At 37.4% G+C, this 18,616-nt stretch overlaps 1 protein-coding gene across 2 annotated transcripts in view; it reads right to left on the bottom strand.

Annotated features, from left to right (window-relative positions):
• Positions 1-1,627: 1,627 nt before the first annotated feature.
• SLC30A6 (solute carrier family 30 member 6) overlaps positions 1,628-18,616 on the bottom strand; it is a 30,350-nt gene continuing 13,361 nt past the window's right edge. For both annotated transcript variants that reach the window (XM_070428958.1, XM_070428959.1), the window contains 6 exons: positions 15,666-15,714; positions 15,244-15,363; positions 13,870-13,972; positions 12,961-13,008; positions 11,449-11,517; positions 1,628-4,932 (listed from right to left, as the gene is read on the bottom strand). In XM_070428958.1, the coding sequence (XP_070285059.1) occupies positions 4,432-4,932; positions 11,449-11,517; positions 12,961-13,008; positions 13,870-13,972; positions 15,244-15,363; positions 15,666-15,714 (890 nt within the window). In that variant the 3' untranslated portion in view covers positions 1,628-4,431. The remainder of the gene's footprint in view (positions 4,933-11,448; positions 11,518-12,960; positions 13,009-13,869; positions 13,973-15,243; positions 15,364-15,665; positions 15,715-18,616) is intronic.

Here is an 18,616-nt window from a genome sequence, read left to right as displayed (position 1 = left end):
AGAATAGCAGGTCATATATGCATACCCATGGACACAGACAATAGTGTGGTGAAGACCTGAGGCTGGGGGTGGGCTAGAATGGGTCAATAGGGAAAATGGGGGGACATATGTAATACTTTAAACAACAAAGATGAAAAAAAAATAGGTCACAAGAACTGATATACTGTATGCACATTTAGCACAGTGCCTGACATGAGAATTAAATTACCAATAAACAGCTATTGAATAAAGAAACAAGCCAGAATTATTTAAAATCATAAAACTCCATGTCTGTTCTTTATTCAAAAAGTTTAATTCAAACAATTTGGAATGTGAAAAGCATTTTCTTATATGAAAAGCAGATCAGACTCCCAAAAAAGATTGGCTTGAAATTGAGTCCACCTCAGTTCCTGGTACATGTATGTAATTTCAATTGTGACTTCAGAGATTAAGGAAGAAATAAAAATGCACCCCATTCTTTCATTACTCTATGGAAGCAAAGGGTACTTTGTCCTAATCTTTACTTCAACACCCCGCAAAAATAATCCTTTGTGACAGTAAGACTGTTTTCTGGTTTTGATATTACAAAATACATAGGAGCATCGTGTGTGTGTGTGTGTGTGTGTGTGTGTGTGTAAAAATTTACCTGTGATCGATGCCTAGAAGTTGAATTGAAAGAGTCAAGGTTATTTAATCAACAAATGACAAGTGCTGGCGAGGATGCGGAGAAAAAGGAACCCTCGTGCACTGCTGGTGAGAATGCAGACTGGTGCAGCCACTGTGGAGAACAGTATGGAGTTTCCTCGAAAAACTAAAAATCGAACTCCCATTTGACCCAGTGATCCCACTTCTAGGAATATATCCCAAGAAACTAGAAACACCAATCAGAAAGGATATATGCACCCCTATGTTCATAGCAGCACAATTCACCATAGCTAAGATTTGGAAACAGCCTAAGTCCCCATCAGCAGATGAGTGGATTAAAAAACTGTGGTACATCTACACAATGGAATACTACGCGGAGGTAAAAAAGAAGAAATTCTTACCATTTGCAATAGCATGGATGAAACTGGAAAGCATTATGCTAAGTGAAATAAGCCAGTCAGAGAAAGATAAATATCACATGATCTCACTCATTTATGGAATATAATGAACAACATAAACTGATGAACAAAAACAGATTCAGAGACAAAGAAGCATTGATCAGACCGTCAAACCTCAGAGGGAAGGTAGGGGAGGGTGGGGGTCAGATCAACCAAAGGACTTGTATGCATGCATATGAGCCTAACCAATGGACACCGACACCAGGGAGGTGAGGCATGAGTGGGGGGGTGGGGAGGCAATGGGGGGATAAGGACACATATGTAGTACCTTAATCAATAAAGAAAGAAAAATGTAAAAAAGAAAAAAGTCATAGGCTATTTATAATTTTGTTTTTTATATACTTCCAAATTGCCCTCCTGTACCACTTACTCAATATTTTTCTTCAGTTTGTCTTAGGTTTAACATCATGTACTTCAAATTTCATCTTTAGTGATATCGTGAAACCATGGGTTTTATGTGTTATGTTGTTTTTTAATGCATATTACAAGGTATAATAAAAAAAAATAATCCTTTCCCACAAAGAAAGAAGACTAAGAAAAATCTGTTTAAACAGATTTAAAAGATTTATTCGAGGCAAGTCTGAAATAAACTAATTCCTAAATGGTGTTAGCCTGCGGTTCACCTTCTATTCTCATGGCACCTCAAATTAATGGCTTGGGTGTTGGTATAGGTAACACTTGGCCTATATGTTGAGGTAGTCACTGGAAAGAAATTCTGGGTACAATATTGTTTAGCAACTGGGCACATATTCTACAGATTTAGTCATAAAATTTTAGAGTTGATAGTTTACAGATCAACTAATTCATTCCCCACCCTATCTTTACAGATGAAAAAGCTCAGGGAAGTTAAATGACTTGCCCATGGTTACAAAACTACTTACACAGCGGCAGTATCAGTTTTGGAATCCAATTCTTGTCTTCCAGTCCAATGTTTTTTCCATTACAGTGATTTCTCAAACAGGGTTCATCATATTCCATGAAGCTTGCTCTTAAATCACAAACCATGGGGCAAGTATGTAATTTGAACTTCCTTTTTTTGTCTAGCTTCAAGTAACTCCATGACAAGATTTAGCAGTAAGGTACTGTCTAAAGGCCTATGCTGGCCAAATTTCTTGTTTTCATATCCGGAAGCTGGCCAGAGCTTGGCAAATGAGACGTTATATCATAATGCAAGGACCAAAGTCACCTATAGCAGTTGGCAGTAATGAAGTTCAGCAAGTAGAGCCAATTCCTTCAGAACCCACAGGCAACTTCTCAAATAGTGTAGGTTGGCATGAAAGCTCCTTGGTAGGACAACTGCACAGATATTGCTTCTGAGTGGGTGTTGAGGAAGTAGGTATTAAACCTCACACAGAGCTGTGTTCAGCACCTGGACACTTTGAAAATCCCATAGGGATGGAGAAGATGTGCATACGGTGGCAGCACATACCTCTGAATCATCATCCCTCAGCACATGACAGTCCTTCAGATTTCATGCAAGACCCGAATTCACATTTAGATGAGGTCAATGGAGGAAAAACCACCCTGTAATGGTAGACCAATAACAGGCAATAGTAATAGTTGGAGAACATAAGACAAAAGACAAGAAACAGGTTGCCTTATTCCTTTTCACCAACAGTCAAAGTAGGGTGGACTCTATTTCTTCAGTAGGTAAAATGCCTGAACAGGGTCGCAGATGCCAAGACAATGACCAACTCCTCAGCAAGCAAAAGGTATTTAGGACATGGTCATTTATTATCACAGGATTAACTACTTGTGATAGAGATGGCTTCTTAGATGTTTGTTATTCCACAGTGAAGAAATAGGATTTGGAAGTGTTGCTCATATTTAAAAGAGGATGAGTTGATTGAAGAAACTTGCAAATTCTACAGGAACATAAATCTTCTCTAGATAGCTGGGTAATGGCTGGAAAAGTCACAAATCTCTAGGAGTCACTGGATTCTAGAAAAGTTGAATCCACTCTTAAAATCCCTTTTTAAAACCCTAACCATAAAACTCATGATATAACCTCATCGGTAATTGCTGCTTGTTATATTTTTTATATGGAATATTGGTCACATTAGAAAGTTCTTAACATGTGCACTTGGAAAGTAATCAAAATATAAAATAATCTATATAATTCTCACACTTCATCACGTTAACAATTCATTGTTTAACAAAGCAAAACAAAACAAGTTAAAAACTGCCTGTAGCAAGTCTGAAAATACTGTACTCTATAATTTAAGATCCATTACCTTTTGGTAAAAATTTATAATATAATCTCAAACTGATTGTGCAACTTTGAAAATATATCAAATCCCATATTATAACATTTGTTGAATCCCATATATTTTGGTAACATATTTGATATGTTTTGTTTAAAAAATGAGAAATTAAGTCAACCAATGAAAAAGTTACAAAAAAAGATAAATTCCATCATTATGTCAGAATCAGATTATGTCTAAGAGAGAAAACTGGGATTCCTTTATTGCACATCACTAAAGGATTTGGTACTTATTAACCAGAATAAAACACTTTGAGAACCATGGACTATTTACAAATGTATTGAAATTTTTAAATGACAAAACTAGGTAATATGCCCTAGCCAGTCTGGCTGTGGATAGAGCGTCAACCTGCAGACTGCAGGGTCCCAAGTTTGATTCTAGTCAGGGGCAATTGTCCAGATTGTGTGCTCGATCCCCGGTGCAGGAGGTGGTCAACCGATGATTCTCATCACTGATGTTTCTAACTCTCTCTCCCTTTCCCTTCCTCTCTGAAATCAATAAAAATATATTAAAAAAACAAAAAACAAAAACTAGGTAGCAGTATATATTCTAAAATTTCTAATAAAATTTTTGCTTTTACTTTGCAAGACATAATTCAGAGGACCTCAAAGAAAAATGTAGCAATTAAGTTTGGAAAAGCCATAAAAGAGACTTTTTTACTTTTAGAATGGATATTTTTATCCTTTCCTAAAATGTGTACCATTATTCAAGAAGCAGTTTTATAAATTTCACTGAAGAGAATATAATGTGACAGATCTACTCCATCAAATGGTTCTCTTGTAAAAGTAATCTCCTATCACACTGTAGTCAACTTCAAAACCAAAGATAGCAAAATTCAAATTTAGAGAAATACACTTTCTAAAGGAAGCCTATTTAAAGCCTACAACATTTAGAAGTTTCTCACTGTTCTAACTATATCTTACAAAAATATAGTTTCATTGGTTTCATATAATATGAACTAGCCTACTATTCTCTAATATTTACAACAAATGATTGAACAGTCAATGCAAAGTTGGATTAATAAGTAAATAGGAAGGAAGTCAAGGAGTCAATATTCCTCATAAAATAAATTAAATCACAGTATGTCATGGTCTTGGTTGTCCAATTCTATTGTTAGTTCCATATCTACTTGGTATATTTGTAAAACCAGTCCTGAATCCTTGGGTTGCTCCAATTCCTGGAACTCCAAGTCCTTGATTAACAACGCTGCTATAAGGTATGTGTCCATGATTAAGTCCCAGACCATAAGGTCTTGTTTGTGTGTTTAGAAGAATAACTGGGTTCACATTTTTTCCAGGGGTGTTAAATGAAAATTCTGGAGGTGGACTACTAGGTTTAGTCGGAGTTGATGTGACAGGGTTCGACTCATCAATACTCTTTAAAGGAGGCATTGGTATTATGTGATGATCTGGGAAATTTAGGACATTAGCTGCAACAGGCCCCGATGGTAAAGAGGGCCTTATCCAGTCGTCCTTGAATATTTGAACAGTCAGTGTAGACACTAGAGTGTACAGCCTGTTGGTCACATGAGCAAGAACCATTTGTTCATTTGCATCTCGGCGAATTCTTACATGCACTGATCCAGCCTAAAAGGGGCAAAAGACAGAGACTGCTTAGAATTACACTACGGAAAATTCCCTTGGAAACGAGCATTTTACTTATGATTCCCTGTAACAGTACTTGGTATTCTCTTTCATTCAAGAGAAAACTTAATGTCTTGATATTTCTTAAAGACTACCTAGTAATGATTAACAATGAAATAATTCATGACTCTTTAAATAAAATGTGATCTTTTAATATATATAAAAGAGAAATCCATGTAGGATGAAGATAGGCATATTATAACATGAGGCAGAATATAAATGAAGTATATAAAATGCAATAGAAAGGCAGAAAAGGGAGATATTAATTCAAATTGAGGGGGAGACCAAGATGGCGGCGTAGGTAAACACCGGAGACCGCTGCCGCAAACAACCATTTCAAAAATACAACTAAAAGACTGAACGGACATCACCCAGAACCACAGGAAGGCTGGCTGAAGAGAGACTCTACAACTAGAAGGAAAGAGAACAGCAAATCGAGGCTCAGAGGCGGCGCAGTGTGGAAAATACAAAGGTACCGAGGTGCGCGCGCAAAGCGGGCTGGTGGCTGAGGGCACGGTTGTCGTTTTCTGCCGGGAGTGAGTCTCAGACTCTGGGCTCCAGATCCGGGCGAGTCTCTAGGGACCCAGACTCAAACGGGAGAAGCGGGATTATCCGGCATCAGTTGGGACCTGAGGGCAGCTTTCTCTCCGAGGTTTGCAGTGGCTGCCGGGGTTCTGAGAAGCAGAGCCTCTGGGAACGGGACTGAGCGTGGCCATAACTGCTCCCTCCGCCCGCCCCGTTGAGCCCGCCCCGCCCAAAACCTGCGCACAGCCATTTGCCGATCGCCTCAGGCAAAGGCTGGATTAGCGCCTCCCCAGAAGGCAGACGTTTTCCTTACAGCTGATTTCCACAGCCAGCCGGCCTGGTGGTCAAACCCCTCTAGTGTTAACTACAACAATTAAGGCTTGGCTAGAACAAGACTGCGCACAAAGACCACAAGGGGGTGCACCAAGAAAGCATAAAAGATGCGGAGACAAAAAAACATGACAGAAATGGAGGATATGGAGCTAAGAATCGCAATTTTGAGGGCTTGCCATAAATTTGTGCAGAGCCTCACGAAAACTAATGAGACCCTCGATGCTACGATAAAGAAATTAGAAAGTAAGCATACACGGACTGAAATAAAGAATATTATACCCAATAGCAGACCAGAGGAGTACAATAATCAAACCAAAGATTCGTCAAATTGAGGAAGACATTTAGAAAAAAATGACATTTGATGATCTAGGGTTGATGGTTAAATTTCAAAAGGTGGAGATAGGCTTAGGAAATAGCAATTCAAATGCATGGCATGTTTGGGCAAGAATCCTATATAATAAAAGGCTAATATGCAAATCGACCAATTGGTGGAACGACCGGTCGTTATGATGCGCACTGACCACCAGGGAGCAGACGCTCAATGCAGGAGCTGCCTCCTGATAGTCAGTGAGCTCCCACAGGGGGAGCACTGCTTAGCGAGAAGCCAGGCGGATGGCTGGTGAGCGCAGTTGCGGTGGCAGGAGCCTCTCCCTTCTCTGTGTCAGCATTAAGGATGTCTGACTGCCAGCTTAAGCCGGCAGTTGGACAACCCCCGAGGGCTCCTGGACTGTGAGAGGGTGCAGGCCGGGCTGCTGGACCCACCTGAGTGCACAAACTTTGTGCACCAGGCCTCTAGTAAACAATATAAAGCAGTACAAATATTTCAGGGGTCAGAAAAAAAATAAAAGGAGGAAAAGAGGAAACAAAGAAAGAATATAAAGAAGAAAGGTAGGTAATGGGGTGAAAAGGAAAGGATAGAAGAAGCATCTAAATATTATGAGAATAAGCAACAGCAATAAAATAGAGTTCAGAAAAATTACAGGTATGGATGATTGCCAATTATGTAGGAAATAACTGCAACAGTCTAGGTTAAAAATGAAGAGGTCTGAGATAAGACAAACACAGTGGGATCAGAGAGGGACACAGATGGATTCATATAATATGCCATGGGTTAGTAGTGGGAGGACTTGATACCCAACTGGATGTAATGGATGAGGGAGATGAACTCATCAAAGATAATCTCAAGGTTTCTAGCTTACCTTACATTACTAGGAACATAGAGAGCACAAGGCATTACAATGAGGGTTAATGAAGGGATTAGCCAAAGGACGTATGCATAACCCACAGATACAGATAACGATGTGGTGATGGCCAGAGAGAAGGAGGATATGGGGGTTGGGTGGAGTTGGGCAAAGGCAGGGAAAATGGGGACATCTGTAATAGTATCAATAATAAAAATAAAAATTTTAAAAAAGTATGTTTATAAATCTGAAAAGACATTTATCACACATTATATTTTTAAAGTAGATAATAAAATAGTAGATACAACAATGATTCTGTTTTGATCAAAACACATACATACAGAAAAATATCAAGCATGACAGCACTTATCTCTAGATGGTAAAATTATTATGAATTTTTATTCTCTACCTTTTGACTTAGTTGTAAGTTCTAATCTTTCTAACAACTGGGTACTATTTGTATAATAAAATCTTAAATAAAAATATATAATAAAAATAGTATAATAAAATACCCAACAGTTATTTCATGTTGATTTCTAGATAAACTCAGACTTTATAAAAAAAATTACAGCAAAGCATAAACTGCACATAAACTGGCCAGTTGGTTTAGTTAGAATGTGCCTGAGTCTACGACTTGAGCAGTAATAAGAATTATCATCAATTACAAGACTGAGAAAATATCTATGTTGCTTAAATTTGACTTGTAGTTGATTACTTTTAGGTAAGACAAGCCATGTCTAGAAATCAAGGCAGCTTTGATTTCTCCCTTTTCTTTGCCACTGCCATCTCACTGCTGTCACTATACAAAACTATAAAAGATACTGCATCCTCTTTCAATCTGATGTGGAAATCCAAGTAAAATAAGTGGAAACCATTTCCGAGAGTCAGTCTCCTATGATTATGGTGTTTGCATTAATCTATAGCTTTTGTGACAACTATTCTTGGCAGCTCAAAAGCTTGTTTTAGTAATTTCCTTGGTCTTGATTAGGCAATACATCAGTGTAGTTGTTAGATGGCCAAGTTCTGAACAGCTGAGATAACTATTCTTTTTGTTTAAAGCCACCATGCTTAATAAACACTTGTCTACTAATTTACTGATATCAGTATAATTAAAAGAATGATTAAAAATGATCTACATTACCGGAGGACTGCAAATTGGTATAACCATTTTTGGAAAGCAATTTGGCAACTGGCATCAAAAGCCATCAAGGGTATAATATTATGTTATTCACAAAAAGCCCTTCGAAACATTAATCTTTAAAAAGAAAACACTGACTGATGTTTCATTTGCTGAAGATAAGACCAGCACTCTTTTAGATGACGGGTTACCTGGCCTTTCAGTGTGCCAGTGGCCTGAGCACCCCTACCCCACACACCCCTACTGGAGCTCCACCTGGACCTCATGCACTGCCTACTTTTAGGAGAGGCACAGGTTTCACAGGGAAGAGAACAGCCACCACTCAAATGGGGATGCTGCGTGCCCCAGCCCACTGAGCACTGGGACACTACTACTGAGGCCGCCATTGACTCCTATCCACAAGGAATAGGCTCCAGGGCCAAGTGGCTTGACCTTGAGGCTCCCTGTGGACAGAGACGTGCAGCTCAGGATGATCTCAGACAAGAAGGGATCTTTGGGTCTCCAGCCATTCCAGGTGAATTGTGTGGTATAGATCCGATGAGGTGGTGTGGCTGCATCTGTTCAGGCCCACTGCAGGACTTAGCTGGTACAGGGACTACCAACCCAAGATCAGAGTGGTTACATCATCATGGTTGAATAAGATCTCCTTACATGGTGTACAACCTAAAAATTACTATTAAGGAATAATCACGAGTATATACAAAGATTACACCAGAAAAATACTCATCTCAGCCAGTTTATATGGTAACAATGGAAATCAACTAATCCAATAGAGGAATGATTAAATAAATTGTGTCATATTCATATCATGTAAAACTGCAGCCATTAAAAATTATGTTGAGATTCTTGGAAGACAGCAACAGTGGTGGCACTTCTTTGAAATGCTCCAAATATTCCCATAAATACAGAAACTAAGACAGCAAATCCAAAAGCCAATGAACACATCTACAAAAAACTAGCTAACATGGTGCTAAGAAAACCCAAATGCAAGCTATACCAGGTAGACCTGCAAGGTATCAGCTTCTGTGGAGGAGCAAGCAATAGTGCATCTGCCTGACCTAAAAACCCCAAAGCAGTAAGCCGGCGCTAGTGGAAATCTAGGACAGAGAACTTGAGAAAGGCAGCTGGGTCTGCAATAAGATATGAAGAAATGGAGTAGTCTGAACCCTAGAACTCTCAAAAGAAACCAAGCAAAGCCCCACATTAAGAAGAAACCACTGGGAACAGAATCCCAATTGAGCAGCAGAGTAGAGGTTCAGGCACAAATGGAAGGGAAACAGAGCCAGGGGAAAGAAAAAACGTTCACTTCACAGACTCAGCAGAAGAGGGAACTCTAGAGCCATGGATTTAGACATACTACCTTAAACCACCCCTTATTTTTTAAGTTCAGGAAACCTAATTTCATAAAAAAGGAGCCATAGAAAAGAACTGAATCCTAATCCCACACAAAGTTACTATAAGAAAAAAAGAAAATACAGAACAGATTAAAAGATCACCAGAAAGATTTACCTACAAAACTGAGAACTACACCACACTTTAGTAAAACAAGCCAAAAAACATGAAACAAGAACACTATAAATTAAAATTAGAAAACCTCAAAAATGAGATAGTTAGAAATAAAAAAAAAATTGACTTCAGAAATGAAGACGAAACAAGGAGTACAAAAGCAAATAAACACACAAGTATATTGTAAGAGAAATAAAAGGTAAAAAGAGGGAAATTTTAAATATTAAAAGGAAATACAGATAAAACAAATACCAAAAAAAGCAAAAATCCAAACGAGTGTAACAGAAATTCCCAAAGAAGAAAATCAAAGCAAGAGACCAGAATAAATATTAACAACTATAACTAAAGAAAACTTTCCTGAAAGTTTTAAAATGTTGGTTTTGAAATAACATTATTGAAAGGGTATACTACATACTTGAAATAATTCACCCAGAATGACCACCACCAAGACACTCTAGAAAAATTACTAGATTAAAAAAAAAAAATTGGGCCATCCAGGCAAAATGATCAAGTCAGATATAAAGAAAAAAACACCCAAAACCAGACTATGAGTTATTTATTACAGCAATACTTTATGCCAGAGGTAAATGGAGTGGTATATTTAAGAAACTCGAGGAAACAAAATATATGCTCAGGATTATATATGTAGCCAAAATTATTTTCAAGTATAATGTCCACAACTTTTTTAAATATTCAGGAATTTAGGAAATGTTGTTCCCCAGGGCCTTTCCTGGGGATGAGTTTGAGATACCAAATGACTAGAGAGGAAGAGTAGGGGGAGGCAGAGACAAGGCAGCCATTTTTCCACTTGAACCTGAAACTAAAGACTGCAGTTTGGATGACATTGCTGAGCTGTTGGGCAGCCCTAGCCAGCCTACCTCTGGAATCTGTGTTATGTTAGAAAAACCAAATCCTATGGTTTGCTTTTTTTAGTGATATAAAAACCTGTTTGTGGTATGTGAAAAGAGCAAATCATAAAATAGCATGATCTCATTTTCTAAGGAGAATAAATGTGTAAGTATAAATACAAAAATATCAATAGCAATTTTCTCTACGTGAGAGGATAATGGTGATTTAATTTTTTTCTGGGTACTTTTCTTTATTTTCCTCATCATTCCTGATACAAAAATAAAGTCTCTCTGGTAATGAGGTCCAATATTGGATGAGAAAACATGAAATTTTATGCTGCAGAAGATGTATTATTGTAACTCTTTAACATATTCAGTAAAATCTCCAAAATTAGAACTGCGATTAAAAATAATTGCACCTTGCCCTAGCTGGTTTGGCTTAGTGGATAGAGCGCCGGCTTGCAGACTGAAGAGTCCTGGGTTCGATTCCTGTTAAAGGCATATGTCTGGGTTGCGGGCTCACTCCCCAGTAGGGGGTGTGCAGGAGGCAGCAGATCAATGATTCTCTCTCATCACTGATGTTTCTATCGCTCTCTCCCTCTCCCTTCCTCTCTGAAATCAATAAAAATATATTAAAAAATAATAATTGCACCTCTTATTTTGCAACATTTTCATATTTAGGAATGTGTGACTGAATTTGTCTTTTCTGGACGGTTCAATATTAAGATGATTTGGTTTAAAAGAAAAAAGAAAAACATCCCCCCATTAATCTCAATTAGGTTTCTGAATCCACCTACAATTTAGACTCTACTGAACAAAAACAGAAATCAAAGGCTCTATGAAAACTTTAAAGAAATAATTTTTTCCAGTTTTGAAAATTATAAAGTATGCTTCAAATGATAACTAAAGTAATATGTAGAAAACATACCAATGAGCCAAAACCTAGGGTCCAAAAATGCTCATTTCGTACTTCCAAAACTCCATCCAAGGTAGATACCTGATAAAAAAACACAGAAATGGGGCTGTTTGCATTTGACACATCCAACACAGGGCAGCCACACTATGGACTTGCTCTGAGCCTAGGAATGACATGGCCAAACCCTGCCTGAGGACACTCATTAGCCGAGAGAAGCCAGACCACTACCTAAGATACCCCTTCTGCTTGTGCAGCAGAGCCAAGGCCTTATTTCCCCAGCTTCCTGTCTGCACCAATCCTTCTAGAATTGGGTCTTCACAGCCCCACCCCACCTTGTTCAACAGTGTGTGGCTCTTTTCTTTTTATCAGTATGGCATATATGGATAGCCAGCACTTGTGCTATCAGGTTTTTTTCTTTTCTTTCTTCTCTATCATTTCTTTCTCTGAATTCCCTTTCAACATATTTCTGCCAAACAAAGACTGTTATTTGGATGTCGGTCAAAAGCAAATTCCAAGGCCAGATACATAGTGTGTGGTCCCCTGGTGCAGTGGCATAGGCTCCGCTCGCCAAGACAAGTAACCAGCTCTTTTGATAACAGTGGCCTTTGTGATACTGACAACCAATAGTTTAATACACTTTTCACATCCAAATAATTCAATTTTCTTGCTCCTCCATGAGTTGGCAGGTGGAAATGTGTAACAATACAAAAATCTAAACCCACAAATCAAGATGTTAGATGGTGAAGCAATCAACAGATTTAAAAAAGAGTGTTTGCCCTAACCGGTTTGGCTCAGTGGATAGAACAGTGATGGCGAACCTTTTGAGCTCGGCGTGTCAGCATTTTGGAAAACCCTAACTTAACTCTGGTGCTGTATCACATATAGAAATTTTTTGATATTTGCAACCATAGTAAAACAAAGACTTATATTTTTGATATTTATTTTATATATTTAAATGCCATTTAACAAAGAAAAATCAACCAAAAAAAATAAGTTCGCGTGTCACCTCTGACACACGTGTCATAGGTTCGCCATCACTGGCATAGAGCGTCGGCCTGCGGACTGAAGGGCCCCAGGTTCGATTCTGGCCAAGGGCATGTACCTTGGTTGCGGACACATCTCCAGTGGGAGGTGTGCAGGAGGCAGCTGATCGATGTTTCTAACTCTCTGTCCCTCTCCCTTCCTCTCTGTGAAAAATCAATAAAAATATATATTTTTTAAAAAAGAGCGTTGATTTAATCAAATCGTTAAGTTTTATTATAGAGTCATAAAAGTTACAGCATTAATATAGGTAGGAGAGTGGTCTATAAATCATTACCTTCCACATTTATTTCAAGTGAATTTGGCTTCCAGACTGAGCAATCCTCAATCTTTCTACTTTTGTCACTATGTTATGTTTCCTAATGAGTTAAGAATGCAAACGCCTCTAAAATTCTAGATAGGGTTGGGTTAAATAAAGTATTATTTGTACCCACTCTGCATTCTCTAATTATAAATTTAAATGATTTTATTATTCCATCTTACCTCTCTGAGAAGTTTGTCCAACTGACCAATAACATGGGGTGGTGTTGTCTGGGAGAAATATAAAACATACATCAAAGGAGGTAAAAAATTTTTTGCAACAATGGTCCATAAACGAATATTGGGTCTTATACTAACCTCTGCTTTGTTTGATATGCACCCTATCATGATTTAGGAAGGAGAAGTTACAACTGGCCCAGTAGTGGGACAACATAAAAAACCAGCGCATGCTCACTTCTTATCTTAACAAAGAAGCTGCTATCTCTAGAACAAATAAACTTTAAAGAACCAGGCACTCAACAAAAAACGTTTAAGGAAGTGACATTTTATATAGGGCATGGCACTAAACAACTACTATCTTATTGTTATTTACTGGTCCTGCAGATGGAGATACTGTAAGATTAAGAAAAGACATGAGGTAAAGACAGAAGGAAAAGCAAGGCTTCCATACACATCCAATCCTGGGAAACTACCTCTCCATTCAGGTACTTGTCTATAGGTACCTGGACTTGTCCCATTGTTTTAATAACTAATAATTTGTCCCTTAAATTTTAAGTTTGAAATTTAAAATTCTCACTGATTCAATCACAGAGGAAAAAGAAAATCATAACCAGATTATACAATAAATTTATACAAATTAGAGGAAAATAAATATCTAAAAACTTTTAAGAAGTAGCATTGTTTTCAATGGAAACATTATCAGAGGTAAAAAAAATTTAATTTATAATTTTGTTTTATATTACAAATATAGGAATATTTGTGCCTATTTTATGGGCCCATGTAATTTCATCTAATTTGTAGTGTACCAATTTCAGAGATTATTGTTTGGCTTCATTTCTAAAAGCTAGAAATTTCACAATCTAGGAGAAGAACGTGCTAACATTAAGCATGCACACTGAAAGAAGACCTTACCTGGAGTAATACCTTCCCACTGTACACGCTCATGGGATACATAGTGCCAAACGTCATCAGAGCAATTGCTATGGCAGAGGCAGTGTCTACAGCAAAATAATTACTAAAAGGAAAAAATAATTCTAAATTGTAAATGTATACCTCACTCAACTTCTTACCGTTCAGTCTACTGAACATTAATTATCTAAAGGACCATTTTATCACAAGTGGTCACTACTGGCAACTGAAACATCTCAAAGGAAAACAGAAAGTTTTCTGAATTATTTCTTGCCAAAGTTTAGTGGGGAAAACAACTAATAATTATGTGAATTAGTGTGAAGAGTTGATGATGAAGAAGGAAATGTGAGCATTTTCAGTCAATCTACTTGTCAACAAGGAAGATTTCATATATGTTCACTTACTGCAACAAATAAACCCTTCAAATAATTTCTGATACAGAGACACTAATGGATTTCATCAGTGATTCTATTAGTTTTCCTGTAAATAATAACTTTCCAATAATTACTATTAAGATTTTTCAAAATTTGCCAGGAGTTTCACAAAGTGAGATTCTTCTGAGGTACAACATCTCAATAGTTCAGGCTGTTCTACTAAGATAAACCCAAATCCCCATGGTTACAAGCACGCTTTTTAACTTTCCCCCACATGCTGGAATAGAGACGTGAGTTCAGACCTAGTTCCTGCCTTTGGAATAGCAGGAGAAACACATGTGGAAAACATATAAAGCCCTATGCATGCAAAGGAGAAGTCCCTATAGAGAATCATGGATGCACATAGGAGTGAGTGTCGAGGCTACTGGGGGAGAGATAATCCAAAAAGGCTAAATATAAAAAGAGGTGACATTTGAGCTGAGCCTGCAAAGAGGAGTGAGATGATGGAAGGAAGAGATTGTAGACATTGAAAGCAGCATGTGCAAGGCTCTGGCAGGGTAGCTCAGTTGGTTCGAGCGTAGTCCCGATAAGCCAAAGTTGCAGGTTCTATCTCCAGTCAGGGCACATACAAGAATCAACCAATTCAACCAATAAGTAGAACAAATGAGGATTAAAAAAAAAAATTGCTTCATATCTACTTCTTCTCTTCCCTCTCTCAGAAATAGCAAGCTGTAGCTTATTTCTCTTATTCTATCCTCCTCTTGTGTTCCACTCATCAATTAGCAGTAGGGAATTAATTTGGCATTACAGATTGTAATAAAAAAATACTGAATACAACTCCCTTACTTTTTCAGATAAAGCCACTGGAGGACAAGACATGACCAAAGATACATAGGTCATAAGCAAATGTGCTATAAGCTTAACCCCCATCCATCCCATCGATGAACTTAATAGTCAGGCCCCAGGAATGGAAACACACTTTACAGAAATAAAAAATACTTACTTAATTTCAATTAGCATATACGTAATACAAAGAGCAAATGCTCCTGCAAGATCAATCAAAACAAATGGATTCATTCGGGGAAGGAAGACACTGCTAAGTCCTGGAATAATTCCACACACGCTGTGAGTAAAACAAACAGAGTATTCATTAGCTGGCAGAACTCATGTGATACTGATGAAAATCTTATAAAAGATGACTTGTCTTTTAATATCATATATCTTTTAAAGAAAGCAGAGGATTTGGCAACAAAGCTCACTCATAAAGGTCTCTCTTATATTAAAAAGAAAAAGGAAGAATAAGAATCTGATCTGTGAGATTCATATATCGACCTCAGCAATGAATCGTGTAAGTTTCCATGACATAGGCAATTCTTGTGCATTCCTTTAAAATCATGTATATCATGAAACCCCATAACATCTTACCTTCGACTAAGATCTGCAACATGCTCTTGAAGCCAACTTGTACTGGCAGCTTTAAGAAGAAAATACCAAATTATCTATATAGAAGAAATCACTACCAAAAATACTTGATTTCTTTAATGTTCAAAATAAGTTTGGCAAAAATCCACCTAACATTACAAAAGGACATGTTACTCCTCAACTATAGAACTTTTCCCTCTTTTACGCCTTTAAGATACTAAACCAAAAGCAGCTTTGACTACAATTCATAGTTGACCTGAAGGAATTAGTGAAGTTACACATATCATTATTACTATTAATTTGAAGTTTTAAAGGCTCTTTATACTGTAAAGCATAAAGTTTTCTAAGCAGTGTGCTGAGAATAGGGCATAAGTACACCAATTATTAATTCCCTCAGCTCTCAGAAAGGCCAGGTGGGGGCCTGGCTACATCTGAAGACACCTATTGGGTAGTGTAACTGGACAAGCAGCCTCCAGGCTCAAGTGTCCTCTTACAGTTACCCCAGGCGCTAAGAATATTCATTTTTAATGTATACACTGATAAAAAAGAAAAAAGATTGCCAAACCTTACACAAAAGCCACTATTCTAGTAGTAGAACAGTTAGGAGCAGCCCCAGATGCCAGAATACCTGACTTCAAATTCCATCTCGCCCTTCCCTAGATGTATGGCCTGGGGTAAGTGACTTTATGTCTCAGGCTTCAGTGTAAAATAGGAATATTAAAATAATTTACCTTATATGTTATAGGGAGAAATGGGTTATTCTATGTAAAGCATTTAGCACAATGCCTAGTAGATACTATTTTCCACTCAAATTTTAGCTAACGTCACAAATCATGATGTTTCTGGGAACATTCATTTCCAACTAATGAAAATACAAACTAGATAACCTTTTTGGAAATGAGTTTGGTAATATATATCAAAGCCTTTAAAAATACTGTATTTTTAATCCATTTATAATTTCTTCTCCAGGAATTTATCCTACATGCATACAAGAAATTTAATACAAAAAAGCTGATTAGAGCATTATTTGTAAAAAGTAAAGCTGGGAATGTATAGGAATAGACTAATGTGTAAAAATATTCATATGACAAAATATTATGAAAGCATTATTTTTCTTTCCTTTTAACAGAAGAAAATAAAAGTTTAATACATGTGCATGGAGAATTCACAGACATGATAAATCTATAAAAATTCTAAACACAGTGAGGCAACACTGGATATATAAGGCATTTTTAGACAAAGGGGAAAGGAGGGAAGTGGAATATTACATTTCAGAAGTGAGAATGGGCAATTTACAGGTATTTGAAGAGGGGAACACGGGTGGCATGCAAAACCTGGGGAGGTGACTCAGAAACAATGGGACACAGTGGGTCTCTAGTTAACAAAGCCATGCCTGAAACCCTCCTATTTACTGGACTTAATTCAAATCAGGCTAAGGTGCCATCCTAAATTCTCCTTCCTGAGCACTTTTCTCAGTCTGAATCTTTAGGGCAGGAAAGGCCAAAGGTTCTTTCTGAGTCTTTTGTTTCTTAATAAGCAGCTTAAATCAATATCCCCAAAATCAGGGAAGCATTTTTTTCTCTAGACACTGTTAATTGGAAAAAAAACAAGGCATAAAATTTTAAATCCATACAATTATAGGTATGCAAAAATATGTCTAAGTGCATACAAAATGAAAGGGTAAAATACAAAGGTTAACAGTTGTTATTTCAGGGTCATGATATTATCAGTATTCTTTCTCTTCTTGATTCTTTCTGATCTGTACAAAGAGATCAGAGTGCTTGTAAATCTCAGAATCTTTTTAAAATTTCCGAAGTGAGCATGATACTATCTCAACAATTTGTAAATTCTAAATAATTTTGGCCCTGGTCAGTATGCTCAGAGGTTAGAGCATTGATCCACGCACCAAAGGGTCTCAGGTTCAATTCCTGGTCAAGGGCACCTACCTGAGTTTCGGGTTAGCTCCCATCCCCAGTCTGGGCTTGTGAAGGAGGCAACCAATCAATGTGTTTCTCTCTCTCTCTCTCTCTCTCTCTCTATCTCTCTCTCTCTCCCTCTCCCTCTCTCTCTCTCTCTCTCTCTCTCTCTCTCCCTCCCTCCCTCCCATCCACTCTCTGAAAAGCAATGGGAAAAAAATTCTCAGGTGAGGATTAACCAAAAATAAATAAATAAATAATGCTGGTCATCACAAATATTATTATTTAATTTTCAAGTTCATGCAGTAAACTCTTAAACTGTCACTCATACAAATAACCTCATACTTTATGACATTCACGAAGTCGTTTAAATTTGAATGGGCATTTCAGAAAGTTTTCTTCTTGATTATCCTGGTGTTCAAGGCAGTGAGACCTAAAAAGACGCGACTATCTCTGCTTCAAAATGTAGGTCTGTGCCCATGGCCCACTTTTGTTTATACCTCATCTCTTCATCAATCACTGGTTAACCCTTTACACCGCTGAAGTAAAATAACCAGTCTGAATTTGTAAAGACTTAAAAATAAAAGAATATTTCAAGAGAAAAAACTTTAGTTACATGAAAATATGCCAGCCCACCTACCACTGCCAAAGAGAAGTACCTGAGAACTTATTTAATTATCGGGATTAAATTATTTTTAACGAGCACATCAACTATTTTAAATATCCTGAAGCTCCTAGAATGCTTGAAATACACTTTTTTTTGTAGGTAGGTTATACATATAAAATCTCATTCATGTTATTTGATAAATGTAATTTTTCATCACATTTAATTAATTAAAATATGCTTTTATTGATCTTTTTTAGAGAGAGAGGAAGGGAGAGGATAGAGAGATAGAAACATTGATTGGTTGTCCCCTACTGGGGATGGAGCCCGCAACCTGGACATGTGCCTGACCGGGAATCAAACCAGTGACCTCTTAGTTCATGGGTCCACACTCAACCAATGAGCCATACCAGTTGGGCACATTTAATTTAATA

Source organism: Myotis yumanensis, unplaced genomic scaffold (genome assembly GCF_028538775.1).
Source record: "Myotis yumanensis isolate MYYU_CA2020_CCGP unplaced genomic scaffold, mMyoYum1.0.hap1 SCAF_11, whole genome shotgun sequence".
Taxonomy (NCBI): domain Eukaryota; kingdom Metazoa; phylum Chordata; class Mammalia; order Chiroptera; family Vespertilionidae; genus Myotis; species Myotis yumanensis.
Note: the sequence above shows the minus strand (reverse complement) of the source record. Positions and strands in the feature narration are given on the sequence as shown.